The sequence below is a fragment of the Miniopterus natalensis genome, chromosome 12 (assembly GCF_054644295.1).
Source record: "Miniopterus natalensis isolate mMinNat1 chromosome 12, mMinNat1.hap1, whole genome shotgun sequence".
Lineage (NCBI taxonomy): Eukaryota > Metazoa > Chordata > Mammalia > Chiroptera > Miniopteridae > Miniopterus > Miniopterus natalensis.
Genome location: NC_142092.1, coordinates 74,426,207 through 74,441,172, shown reverse-complemented (window position 1 = coordinate 74,441,172; position 14,966 = coordinate 74,426,207). Strand labels below are relative to the sequence as shown.

The 14,966-nt window shown below is 48.4% G+C and overlaps 1 protein-coding gene across 1 annotated transcript in view; it reads left to right on the top strand.

The window, feature by feature from the left end:
* Positions 1–14,966, top strand: part of CAMSAP1 (calmodulin regulated spectrin associated protein 1) — a 36,112-nt gene that overhangs the window by 9,138 nt on the left and 12,008 nt on the right. The window contains exons 2-7 of the mRNA XM_087823108.1: positions 1,703–1,965; positions 2,960–3,121; positions 8,895–8,975; positions 12,377–12,518; positions 13,905–14,044; positions 14,371–14,467. Coding sequence (XP_087679234.1) covers positions 1,703–1,965; positions 2,960–3,121; positions 8,895–8,975; positions 12,377–12,518; positions 13,905–14,044; positions 14,371–14,467 — 885 coding nt within the window. The remainder of the gene's footprint in view (positions 1–1,702; positions 1,966–2,959; positions 3,122–8,894; positions 8,976–12,376; positions 12,519–13,904; positions 14,045–14,370; positions 14,468–14,966) is intronic.

The window sequence follows — 14,966 nt, the reverse complement described above, 5'->3', positions numbered from 1 at the left end:
AAGTGTTAAGTGCTAGAAAATGGGGAAGCCGCCCTAATTAAATGACTCAGGAAAGTGGAACCTGTGAAGAGTAGTGTGTGGAGAAGAAGCAGGGTGCCTTCCTGCCCAGCCTTGGTGCCTCCGTGTGGAGAGGGCTGCGGGTGTTCGAGCTTGTCTTCAGTGGGCTACATGTTGGCATTGGTGTCACAGGATTCCTCTCTGGTGTCTTCCAGATGGAGTCATCCCTTATCTGCCAGGCATGTGTCCCAGACCCCATGGAGGTCTGACACCACAGAGACCAGCTCCTGTGTATCCTGTGTTCTTCCCTATATATATGTACCTGTGGCAGAGTGTAATTTATAAATGAGACACAGGAGGAGATTACAGTCATTAGTAGTAAAGTGGGACAATTACAACATAATCATACTATAGTAAAAGCTCTGTGAATGTGGTCTCTCTGTCACGATAGCTCATCCCGTACTCGCCTTCTCACGTAAAGGGAGCATGGGGGTTCTCTGAGGCTTGTCCAAATCGCCAGCATCACTGCTCCTGCACTTTGGGGCCATTATGAAGTAAGTCAGGGTGACGCGAACACAAGCCACCGAGACGCCTACTAGTGACTAAGGGCAGGGAGTGTCTGCAGCGTGGGGACACTGGACAAAGGATCCACATCCCTGGAGAGAGAGCTGGACAGCACAAGATTTCATTATGCTACTCAGAATGGTGCGTAAAGTTTATGAATTGTTTCTGGAATTTTCACTTAATGTTTTCGGACTGCCACTGATGGTGAGTAACTGAGCCGCAGTGACAGGCAGTGCTGTGCAGGCTCTCTGAGCTCTGTTAAGGCTGGGACTATTCCAGAGCATCTGTGGGGAGGTCTCAGCACTGAGCAGGCTAAAGGTGGGGTCCTCCTGGAAAGGAATCAGCTTAACTTGGAGCCTCCCAGTGTACTTGCCTACAGCGTCCCCCTTTGGGGGACAGTGATTGACATCTTGCAGAGCGAGCATGAGAGACACTGTTGGGGAGATTGTCCGCCATCCTGTCCCCAGCTGTACATAGGTGGCTGTTGTATTTGTATGGGAGGCGGTATAAACGCTGTGGATCCAGCTGGGGTTCACAGTTGGTTTCTGCCTCTCGTGACATTGGACACAGTACTTGCTTTCTCTGTGCCTCAGTTTCCTCATTTGTAACGTAGGGACAAAAGTCTTGATTTGATAGAATTGTGGTGACACTTAAGTGACATGGCTCATACGGAGTTTAGTGCCGCCTGTTCCAAAGGTGGAGGCTGGTGCCGCCGTTCTGCCTTCGTCACAGGCCTGGCACTCTCCGTTCTGTAGAGACCCTGGTGTGTGGCCGCCTTGTCCTCTCCGATTTGCCATGAGAAAGTCGATGTGCTTGGCTATGGACACATGCAGTCCTAGTCTGACTGCACCTTGGTTTCCCTGTTGCCCCACTCGCCCCTCAGGTCCCCGCGCCTGCTTCTCACTGCCCTGTGTCAGGAGAGCAGCTCCTTGAGGTCATGGCGGTGAGGTCACTGTGACATGCATTGCCCACGTCCCCCAGGTGTGTGAGTAGCTAGTCTGCAATAGAGAAGATGGGGATTAGGGACCAGCTCGTGTCTTTTTATGCTGTTAGTCGCCTGTTGTTATTAATGGTCCCCTGTCCCCGTGGGCGTTTTGAATGTGCATGTCACACTCACGCGGTCATCTTTTCCTTGGCTTAGATAACATCCCCGAGGACCTCAGGGACCCCTTTTACATCGACCAGTATGAGCAGGAGCACATCAAACCACCTGTCATCAAGCTCCTGCTGTCCAGCGAGCTGTACTGCCGCGTCTGCAGCCTCATCCTGAAGGGGGACCAGGCGGCCGCCATACAGGGACACCAGTCAGTCATCCAGGCCCTGTCCCGGAAAGGGATTTATGTGATGGAGAGCGATGACACCCCCGTGACGGATCCCGACCTCAGCCAGGCACCCATAAAGATGGTGAGTGGCCTGGCACCACCCCTTGCTCCCCACCCCACCCAGTGCGTCCTGTGCATTTCTGGAGGTAGGTGACAGCCCCTGGTGCCATGGGCACTTGTGTGGTGCACCACCTGTTGTGTCACCAGCAGTTCCTCTGCAGCCAAGCTTTCAGATGAGGCAGAGTGTTCCCAAAACATCAGGTGCATGACAGTGCACAGGAGTGTGCAGCAGCTGGCTGAGGTCTGAGTGCATGGCAGTACCTGTGTCACATGTGGCTAAGTGCTTGTTCTGGGTGGGTCACGGGCAAGAGCAGCTCCTCTTGGCTGTCTCAAGGGGGGGCTCAGAGATGTGTGGAGGTGAGCACCATGCAGACTTTGGGATATATAGTTGTTGGGCTCATTCTGTTCGATTGTTTCATGTGTATGTTGTATTTTTGTGCCAAATAAAGAAATAGATGCCTGTTTCTCCCCTAAGCAGCCCCTCCCCGTCTTTCTCTGAAAGCCAAATCACCGATGTGAGTTTTCCAAACCATTGTCGGTCTGAGTGGTTGTGGGTGCCATCTGCATTGCCTTGGTTTAGGCCATTCACTGGCATTTTAGGTTCTGTGGTTTTTTTACTCTTGGACTTTGTGACTGACATGTTGTGGGTCAGGAGCATGTTCCCCAGGTTCTGGGAAGAAACGGCGCAAAGGCCACCTGTGATTTTAGTGCCCAGAGCTCCTGATGGTGCCCAGGGACCTGTTGGTGGTCGTGCGGCCTCAGACACATCTCTTCGCCCTCTGTACCTTTACCCACAGCCCTGAAGTTAGGACCCCCACACCCAGGGCTGTCAGGGAGATGAAGCAGGGAGACACCAGGCTGCTGACCTGAGGAGGGCGGCGAGCAGATAGGCCTCTCTGTCTCCTTACATGGAGAAAAAAGGAACAGGTTCTGGCAGAGTTTTGAGTCTGAGCAGGGTCTGTCGAGCCTCGTGGGAGAGGCAGGTGGCACCTCTTAACTGCTGCCTCGGCTTGCAGAGTGCCCACATGGCGATGGTGGACGCCCTCATGATGGCCTACACCGTGGAGATGATCAGCATCGAGAAGGTGGTGGCCAGTGTCAAACGCTTCTCGACATTCAGTGCCTCGAAGGAGCTTCCATACGACCTTGAGGATGCCATGGTGTTCTGGGTCAACAAGGTGAGTGCACTGGGTGGCTGTTCTTCATGTGTGATGCCGAGGCCCAGGCCCGAGCAGGGGCCACCATGGTTTATCTGTCCCCAGAAATGCCTGCTGTCATCAGAACAGACAGGTGTCCCTCCCAAGCTCAGGAGGAGGGGGCGTGGGTAGAGCTAGTGAGTTTATGGTAGAAAATGCAGACATGTTTATAGTCCAGATTGATGCATTCCTTTTTATCTTAAGCACTTCTGTGCACTGAAGAGGTGGCCCATTTTAGATGACATTTTGATTAAGAGAAAAATGTCTTATGTCTTATTAAACGCTGTTTTTTCCTTCTATACTTAGAAACTTACAATGTAAAAATCAGTGGCCATGGGATTTGTCGAGAGCATGGCCCAGCCAGACCAAGTGTGCATGGTGGCTCCCTGGGACAAGCCAGGCCATGTCAGGGACACGGGCAACTACCTGGATGAGGGCTTGGGGACTCAAGTGGATGAGCGGGCTGACTTCTGAGTCCTGCTGTGTACTCGGAAGTTGGCAGTGCCCATAGGTCGCCCCTTGGTGGTGGGCACTGGCCTTCCTCGTCCCCGGCTTGCACGACACCGTACATGTGGGAAGTGCCCACAGTGCTTCATTAAAAATGGTTCTCAGGACTGTGCACTCTTCCACAGCAGACTGAGCCTTGGGTTACGTTTCTGCAATCCTAGCATGAGCTTCCCGTGGCCAGAGTTCAAGTTTTAACTTTTCTTTTTTCTTTCACAACTTTTATTTTTTCCCCCTTATAAAAGAAATTGCTTATTACAGAAAATTTAGAAAACATGGATGAGCTAACAGAACAAAATGTAAATTATGCATAAGCTTACCACCTATAAACACAGTATTTGATATAAATTCGCATCATTTTTATTTATTTGGGTGTAATATGTAGATCCAGGCATTCGATTGTAAGCTGAGGTTTGCCTTGGGTGAGTGCGGTGAGGGCACTCCCTCAGTTGGTCTGGGAGGGTCCCGCCCACCATTACTCCCACATGTTTCTGGTGGGCAGAGGTTTCAGTTTAGCTGAGGTTCATTTTTTAAAGGCTTTTGATTGGTTTTTGCCAAAGTTCTGACGATAAAGATTGTACTGTTTTTCTCGCACTGTTAGTTCATGGGGGTGCCTTTTTTGCAATTCTTCCCATATGTTGGATATTATTTTAAAATACTTGTCAATTTGAAAGGTGAAAGTAGCCTCTTATTTATTCTTTCACCAGTAAAATTGAAGTTTAAGAAATAGAGTAAATACAGTATGAAGATTCCTCAAAAAATTAAAAATAGAGCTGCCATACGAGTCAGCTATTCCACTTCTGGTATTCATCTGAAAAAACAAACACACTAATTCGAAAAGACATATGCACCCCTATATTCACTGCAGCATTGTTTACAACAGCCAAGATATGGAAGCAACCTAAGTGTCCATCAGTAGACCAGTGGATGAGAAAGCTGTGGGACAGCCCTGGTTGGGTGGCTCAGTGGTTGGGCGTCATCCCATGCACTGAAAGGTCACTGGTTTGATTCCTAGTCAGGGCATATGCCCAGGGTTTAGGCTCGATCCCTAATGGGAGCGTGCAGGAGGCAGCTGATCAATGTTTTGCTCTCACATCTATGTCTCTCTCTCCCTTTCCCTTCTCTTTCTTTGGGGGGGGGGACAGTAAAACACCTTTTTTAATAAAGGTACAGATATGCAGTGGAGTACTACTCAGCCATGAAAAAGAATGAAATCTCGATTTGCAATACTATGGATGGACCTCATGCTTAGTGAAATAGAAAGACAGGTACATATGAGTTCACTGACGTGGAATCTGAAAAAAAAAAGTGAATAAAGAAAGCAGAATCTGTGCACAGCCTCCATGCGCAGGTAGATATTCATCTCTGTCCATGAATACTTAGAAGTGTAGTAGCTGGGTCATGTGAAAAGCACTTAACTTCAGAAGACCCTCCCAAAATACTCCCCAAAGGGATCGCACCATTTTGAGCTCCCCCAATGAGAGGAAAGAATTCCGGTGACCCCTTTGGCAGCACCATGGGTCTGGTCTTCACTGAGCCCTTTGGGTGGCCGTGTGGAGGAATCTATATGGTTGAATTAGCATTTCCCTAGCGACTGGGGACGTTTGTGTAGGTTCTCTTATTAGGTGTTTGTTCAGATGTTTTCCCCAACTTTTAATGAGGTTGTTTGTCTTAACGAGCTGCAAGAATTTTTAAGTATATATATATATATATATATATATATATATATATATATACACACATATATGTATGTATTTACGAATCAAGAGCTTTCTTTGATATATGTTCTTGCAACATATTTTTTATTGTTTTGGTGTCAGGGTCATGCTGGCCTCAGAAAATGAGTTGGGAAATATTCCCCCCTCAATTTCGTGAAGTAGTTTGTGTGTGATGAGTATTATTTTGTTCTTATGAATCTTTGATGGAATCACGGTCTGGAGTTTTCTTGGGAAGGTTTTGGTTATGAACTTAGTCTCTTTAGTACACACATAAGATACTTAGGTTTTCTACATAATTTCGTGTCAGTTTGCTTACCTGTGACATCAGGGATCTGTCAGCTTTCTTTAAGTGCTTGAATTTATTCGCATAAAGTTCAAGTGTTTCCCTTACTGTCCTGTTCGTGTGCATGGGGTCCAGAGTGATGTCCCACTGTTTTCTGCTTTTGGTTTTTATTGATTTCTTCAGTTGTGTTCTGTTTAATTCCCCCTCTTATTACTTTTTTTTTCTGCTTAGTTTGGATTTAATGTGCTCTCCTTTCCAGTTTGTTAAGGTAGGAAGTTAGTTTTAAGCCTTTCTTCATTTCCACTGTAAACACAGCCGCTCATCCCTTGGCTGCACTAGCCCGTTTGTGTATGTTGTGGTTTCCATCATTTTCCTTAGAATGTTCTGTTTCATTTGCAGAGCCTTGTTTTATCAATCGGTTCTCTAGGCGTTTGTAGTTCAGTTCCCAAATAGTTGGGGGGGTTGGATAGTGCTAAGTACACTTTAAACTCTTAAAAATTACTATGCGTCTTAAAGAATTTTTTTTTTAAATATATCTTTATTGATGTCAGAGAGAGGAAAGGAGAGGGAGAGAGAGATAGAAACATCAATGATGAGAGAGTCATTGATCGAGCCCACAACCCGAGCATGTGCCCTGACTGGGAATCGAATCCCAATCTCCTGGATCCTAGGTCGATGCTCAACTGCTGAGCCACGCCTGGCCGGGCTTAAAGAATTTTTAAAATATCAATCAATATTTACCATGTTAGAAAGTAAAAACAAGAAAGTTTAAAAATATTTGCTAATTCACTAAAAAAAACCAGTAAAGTAATTTCATGTTAATATAAATAATGTATTTTTTAATGAAAATAACTATTTTCCAAAATAAAAAAAAGTGGCACTGTTTTGCATTGTGAAGCCTGTCCCCTACCTGGTCCCTGAAAGGCGCAGTCCTCTTACCTGTGCCTCATTTAGTCTGTTACAGTTTGTTTATTGAAGTGTGTGAAGAAAGCCTGGCTCCACGTGGATATGGAGTTAATTTGGAAGAGGGACAAGTATTTACATAATCTTTTCAGATAATTATGCACATCTTTTTTTGATTCTAAACTAAAACCTGACAAGTGGTAGTTTCTTGAAGGTTAATTGCAATTTGAAGCCATTGTCAGTGAACTTTTTAAAAAATTGAGATATAATTCACATGCTGTAAAATTTACTATTTTAAGTGCACATTTCATCAGTTTTTAGTATATTCACCAGGTAGTACAGCTGTCACCACTAATTCCACCCTGTTTATCACACCCCTTTGTCCCCATGAATCTTCTGTCCACCCCTCTGGATGTGCCTGCCTGGACACTTCACGTCCATTTTGTCACACCTGGCCTTCCGTGTCTGACTTCCCCCACTCAGTGTCCTGTTTCTGCTCGGCTCTGCGTGTAGCCCATCATACCTCAGCCTCTTCATGGTGAGGCTGCTCTGTGTGTGCAGAGACTGTTCTGTTCATTCCTCCCTCCGCTGATGCATGTCCCTGTGTGCACTTTCTGGCTCTCGTGAACAGCTGTGAACATTCGGGTACATGTTTTTGTGTGGGTGTGTTTTGCTTTTTCTTGGGTGGATACCTCGGGGTAGAATTGCTGGGTCATGTGGATCCTCTCTGTTTAAATTTTTGAAGACCTGGCAGACTTTTCCACAGTGGTGGTACCTTTTACTTTCCCACCAGCAATACCTGAGGTTTCCAGTTTGCCACGTCCTTGCTAACACTGATTTTCTGATTTTTCAGTGCTAGCCGTTCTGGAGGGTGTGAGGGGTCTCATTGTGGTTTAGATGTGGTGACTGATGACCAAAGCTTCTTTCCATGCACTGTTGGCAATTTGTAGCTCTTTGCAGAAATGTCTGTTTAGATCTTTTGCCCATTTGAAAAATAGGATCATTTGTGTTTTATTGTTGTAAGAATTCTTTCATATATTCTAATACTAGATAAGTGAATTTTTAAAAAATATTTTTTTATTGATTTTTAGAGAGAGAGGAAGGGAGGGGGAGAGAGAGAAACATCAATGTGAGAGAAAAACATCAATCGGCTGCCTCCTGTACACACCCCGACCAGGGATCAAACCCGCAACCTGGGCATGAGCCCTGACCAGGAATCAAACCAGGGACCTTTCCGTGCATGGGACAGCGCTCAGGCAACTGAGCCACGCCAGCCAGGGCTGGGTGAATTTTTTGTATTCTGTTATATGAAAGTCTGTTTCTCTTTCTTGCCTTCGCCCTGGCCCTTTTACTCACCCATGGTTTTGTAGCAGTAATTTGGGAAATTGTTTCACTGAGTTTTGTAGATTTCACCAGGGTTGTTTCCTCTAATGACACAGTATCAAAAGTCACATTCATGAATATCACCAATCTAATCGGAAAGTTCTTTCCAGATTAGGAAGCCATCTAGGTTAATTTTCCCCCAAAACTTTTTATTTCCTACATTTTTTTATGAAAAAAATTTTAAGCATGCAGGAAAGTTGAAAGAGTTATACAGAGAACAACCATATGCCCACCACCTAGACTTTACAACTAACATCTTACGGTACTTGCTCTATCACTTATCCACCTGCTGATACATGTTTTAATTCATTTATTTTTAATTTTATTTATATTGATTTTTCTTCTGTTTTTCTTTTAAAACAAATTTCCTACCTTCTTAATTTGAATCACATGAGTTGTCTATATTCTTGTTTAATAATAAAAGATTCAGTTCTGTGCCTTTTCATCAGATAACTCCGACCATGACCCTATAGGCATCGATGAGTATCTTTCTCCATGGTATTATTTTATAATTGCAATTTCTATTTTATTTTTGACTTAATAATTCCAGGAGAGAGTATTTTAATTTCTACAAAGTGGTATTAACTGTTTAAGGAGTGTGCAGTGTGCTTATGACTCAGGTTTATTTAGTGTTACTCTGTAGTCAGGGAACCTATGAGCCAGCCTCTGGCTCCTCAGTGAGGGTCTCCGCCAACTGTCTCATCAGCACCTCTGTCGATGGGATGAGGACCGGCGCCATGTGCACACCCTGGAAGTGAGGTGGCAGCCCCGTGCAGCGTTTGGGGCGTCTTGGTTCTCTGCGCAGCCACAGGTCACAAGGAGTCCTAGGTCTCTGCGTGTGTGTAACCGTCTAGGTACCTGCTTCTCGGAGGCAGAGTCAGACAGTGGGGCTGGTGCCCCGGGGGGATACGGAGACCAGCGCTGGAGGCAGGCGCCTTGTTAATACCTTTTTCTTCCCCTTTAGGTGAATCTTAAAATGAGAGAGATAACAGAGAAAGAAGGGAAGCTCAGACAGCAGCTGCTAGAGAGCCCAGCTCATCAGAAGGTAAAGGGCCATTGGACTTCTCTGTGGTGTGAGTGTTGCTCCTGTCCTGGAGGGTCAGCCATGTTCACCACTGTCACTTTCACCTTTCCTCACAAGACAGGAAGGTCTCCTGGCCCCGGCAGGCTGGCCCTGAGCACCTTGGTGGCAGTGGGCACACAGCATGCACCCTCTCACCCTGGCAGGGGTGTCCTGTGTGTAACCTGGGGGTGAAGGGGACGTTGGGAGGTATGAGGTTCCAGGAGTTGGCTTCTACAAGTCAGCAAGTGAGGAGGATGTTGCCAGCGGCACCTTGCAGACCTCTGCACTGCCTACGAGGTCCTGGGAGGCTAGCTTTGTGCCCTAAAGCCCCGCGTGGGGTTATGGCAGGGCCCTGTGACACAGCTGACGAAATGACGCAGGTGGTGTGGGTTCGTTCTGGTCATTTCTGTTCTTCCCTGATACTGTTTTTTGGCCAAGTACATGTATGACTGAATCCACATCCCCTAAACCCATGGCGATGTGGCCCAGCGTGTGTGCGGTCTGCCGGCATCCCCTTCAGCTGTAGGGATGTGTAGGCACCACATGCGTGACTACTTTTGTTCCTCCTGTCCTTGGACAAGACAGATGACGCACTGTGCCCCTCCCGAGGAGCACTTGGCATCTGTTGTCTTTGGTTCCCAGCCTGTACCGTGTTTCCGGAGTTTTCTTTGCTCCCCCAGAGACTGGTGGTGTAAGAGTGCCTGTAACTTTCGATATGGGGTCACGGGCACGGGTCCCTTCGTGTACACCTGTGTATGATGTCTGTCCACATGTGGGCCCGGCCCGCTGACCCTCCTCTCCTGCCTTCTTCCTCCTGCTTCCCGAGCAGTCTCCCTCCAAGTGGTACTGGAAGTTGGTGCCCGTAAGTGGACCCCTGCACCGCTGCCATCAGACGCCATCCTGTGCAGTCACCCGCTTCCATCCCAGTTGCCCGCACTGCCGTTTCCCTGTTTGAGTGTCCTGGTGCCACACTTGGTTCAGTGTGGGCGGGGCCTGAGTCTGGGCTGAGGGGGTTCATTTTCCATGCTGTGGGCGCTTGGAGTTCCGAGGCGTGTCTCATAGGCAGTGCACAGTTAGGTGTTGCCAGTTTCCAAGGTGACAGACAGTGCTCTGCATTTGCTCTTGGACACTAGTCACTCTCTGTGATGAAAGTGGATGTAAAGACAGGGCCTGTTCTCTCTTGAGGGCTGATAAACCCCGAGCAACTCTTCTGTTAATCCTCACCTGGTCCGTTGATTTACTTTTATTTTTTTAATTTTTTTTTAGTGAGAGTGGAAGGGAGGGAGGGGGAGAGGAGGGAGAGAGAGAAACATCGATGCGAGAGAGACACATCAACTGGTTGCCTCCCGCACATGCCCCTACCGAGGCCGGGGTTTGAACCTGCAACCCAGGTACATGCCGGAATAGAATCCTACGCTCTGACCACTGAGCCACACCAGCCAGGGAATGAGAGACTTCGTTTTGTCCTTTCTGATGTGACTGTCCCTAATGGTGACATGCCATGTCTTAATGCCTTTAGCATGGACCATCTGGTGTTAAAGGTGACCACCAGGTAAAGGCCCTTCTGCTGCCTGCCCTGGTGGGGGAGGCTACCCTTCCTTCCCAGGCTGGGATTTCTGGAATCCCAGTAGCTTGAAGTGAATCCCCATGACGAAAGTGAAAGGGGTGGTTTGGCCCCAGTCCTGGCTGTGCTCCTGTGGCGCCACCTGCAGGGGAGGAGTGGGGCCTGCAAAAGGGAGGTTTTGGAACAGGGGCCTTCTTGCAGACCTTAGTTAATGTCTGCAAAACAGCCCAGAATTCTGCCACCCAGGCGGGGCCCTAGGTACAAGCTGGCAGGTGGGTCCCTGTGAGCAGTGGTCTGGTTTGCTTCATAGCTGATAATTTTGGTCTTTGAGATATATTAATAACAAAGAAGAAAGCGTTTTATGAATGTTTACATCTTTTAATTTTTTGAATCCTGAAAACCAAAGAGCAAAATGTCACAACAGTTATGTGGTTTAGTGAGAATGAGTAGAAAATTCAGCTGTCCTATAGGAAGGAGGTCTCAGAGGAGAGTGTTTCAGACACTGAGCAGTGAGACTCAGAGCATGGCCCTTCTAGTTCCTCGTAGGATTGATACCCACGCTGTCGGACCACAGTGGTCAGGGCAGCAGGTTCCGAGGTTTCGCCTCGTCGCCCATGGCCTAGAGGTTTAACAGACCTTTCTGGCAGGTGGTTAGCTGCACTGATGTTTTCCCTGGTTCTAAGTTCACTCCATCCATCTTCAGTTGAGAAACCATTTGCTTCACTGCATGCTGTGGTTGGTCACTGTGTGTGCTGTTTGTCCGTGTGGGAGCTGGCCTGGCGCATGCCCTCGTGTGTCTGCATGCTGGAGCCAGGACCCGCTGTGTCAGCCCCTGCTGCGGCCCGAGAAACAAGTTAAAGTCTGAGGCGGAGTAGACCTAGTGACACGAAGGAAGCCTTGGTCCTGATTTCAAAAGGATGTGACAGATGTTTTATACCCATTGTCAGTATGATGATTCTACACCATAGGCTTATTAATAGAGACCCCCTTGAAACCCTTCATTGTGAGAGACCTTTTTCTCGGGTTGACCTCCCCTGCGTAACTGAGAAGGCCTGGCCCTCAGCAGACTGCCAGCCTCCTCTCCTGGACAAGTGTGGCTGTGAGACGTGCCCTAATATAATGCTCTATTGTGAATATTAATGCAGAAAACGGGACAGCAGGTTGTGGGGGACAGGCGCCCCCCTCCCCACGGCCTGGTCTGCACTCCTCACCTGCCCCTTGGTGATGGGGGCTTTGGGGCACATGGCTTCCCCTGAGGGTGAGGGGCACTTGTTCTATAGGGCACCCTGCACACTGAGCCCTCCGTCCCCTGCTGCCTGGCAGCACTTCTTGACGCAGCACACACAGTTTTGTCTGACCTGGTTTCAGAAATTTCTCAAGCCGAATATTAATGCCATTTTGTATTTTCCTAATGCCGGACAAGGTGAACGCTGCTAGTACTGAAAAAAGGAACAGTAGCTGGGGTTTCCACGCGATAGGATGTTCACAGTTAACTTGTTTCTCATCTGCTGTGGTAGCGGCTCTGGGCAGTGTAGACGTGCCTTCCTCCTCCTGTCTGTGCCTTGGCACTTCAGGGTGAGATGGCCCCGTCGTTAGCAATAGAGTACTGTCACCAGTGTAGCCGTGAGCTCAGCTCTTGGACCTTGACAGGCAGGTTCCAGGCAGAAGTTCTCCCAACATTTGGAGCTTTTCCCTGCAATCACCGTGTTCTGAGCATTGCCCAGCAGCTTCATGCTAACTCGATGAGCAGTCTGCCTGGGACGTGGGAGTAGTGAGGGCACCTCATGTGTAGAGATCGTTCTCTCTTTGTTGACCACAGGTGCGCTACCGCCGAGAGCACCTGTCCACGAGGCAGCCGCCCTACTTCCCGCTGCTGGAGGATCTGATGAGAGATGGCAGTGATGGGGCCGCGCTCCTGGCCGTGGTCCACTACTACTGCCCCGAGCAGATGAAACTGGATGGTGAGTGCAGAACCCCCCCCCCGAGCACACCTTAGAGGCTCAGGAGCACCTGAGCACACTGAACCCAATGTTTGACAGCCGAGAGGACCTTGCCTCTGCGTCCTCAGTGCCTCCTGGGGTGGGAGCGTGTGTGGAAATGTTTGGGGATGGTGCCCATACCTGAGCTGCCTCTTATCTGGAGGGAAATCAGATGGTGAAAACCAGGGTGAGAGTGAAGTCGCTGGGGCTCGCCTCAGGCCTCAGCATGGTTAGGGTCTCGTCAGTCCTGCTGCAGGGATTTGAAACAACTGGGACCCAGTGTAGGTGGAGATCAAGTTCAGAGTGAGTCTGGCCCTAGCTGGTTAGGCTCAGTGGTCAAAGCGTCGGCCAGCGGACTGAAGGGTCCTGGGTTCGATTCCAGCAAAGGGCACCTGCTTCGGTTGCAGGCTCACTCTCTGGCCCTGGTCTGGGTGTGTGCAGGAGGCAACCAATCGATGTGTCTCTCTCATATCGATGTTTCTCTCTCTTTCTCTGTTTCCCTCTCTCTCCTTTCCATTCTCTCTGAAAAGCAATGGAAAAAATACCCTCGGGTGAGGGTTAAAAGAAAAAGTGAGTCTGGGCACAGACCGGGACACATGACCCTCTGTGCTCATCAGTGATACCGGGCGTCCCTGCCAGGCGTCCCTGCCAGGTGCCCACAGCCTGACAGTGGGAGGGAGAGGTGAGGGACGCCGTGAACAGCACTGCAGAGACGTCTACACAGGGCCAGAGGAGCAGGAATCCTGACCAGGTTCTGCTAAGCACCCTTCTCTCTGCGGGAGGAAGGCGCAAGGCCAAGAGAGTCCCCAGCACGGCCACGGGAGTTGGCTGATGGCCCCCAGGACACCTGTGCTGGGATTTGCTGGTTGAGGGCCTGGCATCTACACAGCAACCAAAAACTGGAAATTGTCCTGCCCCCGATGCTAGCAGCCAACTGTCCCCCACCCATGTGACTGAGGGAGACGCCTGCTCTGCACAGTCTCTGAATTTTGTGATTAGTTGTATTTTTATATCATTCTGTGGGCAGGCCTGGCATTTCTCATTTTATGCCCCCCACCCCATCACGAGGTAACTTCTGCAGAGGGTCCTGATGGTTAAATGCTAACCAGCTTATGCGTCTCCTTTTATAAACTGAACCCTGTTACTGTCCATTTTGGAAGCCCAGTCTTAAGATCCCGAGTAATTTCTGTTATGCTTTTTAGATGTTAACAGTTCAGGTCAGATCCTGGAGATTTCTCAGGTCTTCCTACTTGTAATACTGCGATATTTAAACCTCTTAATGTCGTAACCTTATAAATATCAGCACTGCCTTCGTATACTTATGAAGCAGAACGTCTTTATAATTGTGCTTTTCTTTTTATCTATTAGATATATGTTTGAAGGAGGTAACATCGATGGCTGACAGTCTGTATAACATTCGGCTTCTGAGGGAGTTCTCGAATGAATACCTTAACAGATGCTTTTACCTCACCTTAGAAGACATGCTGTATGCTCCCTTAGTGCTGAAGGTAACCATGGATTACGTAACACGCACTTGTCCATTCGTTTGTTTTTTGTTACTCCTCACCTGAGGATATTTTTTCCATTGATTTTTTTAGAAAGTGGGAGGAAGGGGGGAAGAGAGGGAAAGAAAGAAGCATTGATGTGAGAGAGACACATTGACTGGTTGCCTCCTGTAATCCAGGTATGTGCCTTTGGCTGGAATCGAACCCTGGACCCTTCAGTCCTCAGGCCGACGCTCTAACGTCTGAGAAAAACTGGCTAGTCCTGAAACACATTTTTAAAACCATGTGTGAATAAGCTGCTTATCATGTCCTGGGTTTTTTTCTTGTAGCCGAACGTTATGGTTTTTATTGCTGAACTCTTCTGGTGGTTTGAGAATGTCAGACCAGACTTTGTTCAACCCAGGGATGTTCAGGAGCTGAAAGATGGTGAGTGACGACTGGTCAGCGGATAGCTGTTTCCTCTGAGAGAGTTTCAGTACTCCGAGGTGTCCCTAATCTCCTCCTAAGTTTTTGTACAACAATGGTGTCTGAATGTAAATGGCTTCATTTGGGAGTAGAGCCTGTGCCCTATCTGGTGTCCTCCCACGTGGTCCTCGCACTGGGCAGCTGCACCCATCCTTGTCCCAGAACCAGAGCCTGAGAGGCGCGGGATTCTGAGGAGCTTCCTCAATGAGAGGTGCAGCTGTGCTCAGTTTGCCCACTTGCAAGGTTGTACGTTTGCCCGACAACAAGGCAGGACATGCCCATGTTCACCTGAGTAGGATAACCTGCCAGCCTTGAGACTCTGAAGCTTCTGGGAGGTGACGTGGGAGAGTGTGTTCCTGTCCTGTGGTTTCTTTTAAAGAGTATCAAGGTATTGGCCACAAAAGGAAAAGTTGATGAAAACTGAGCCACGATAAAGTAAGAACTGTCCACGGGGAAGATC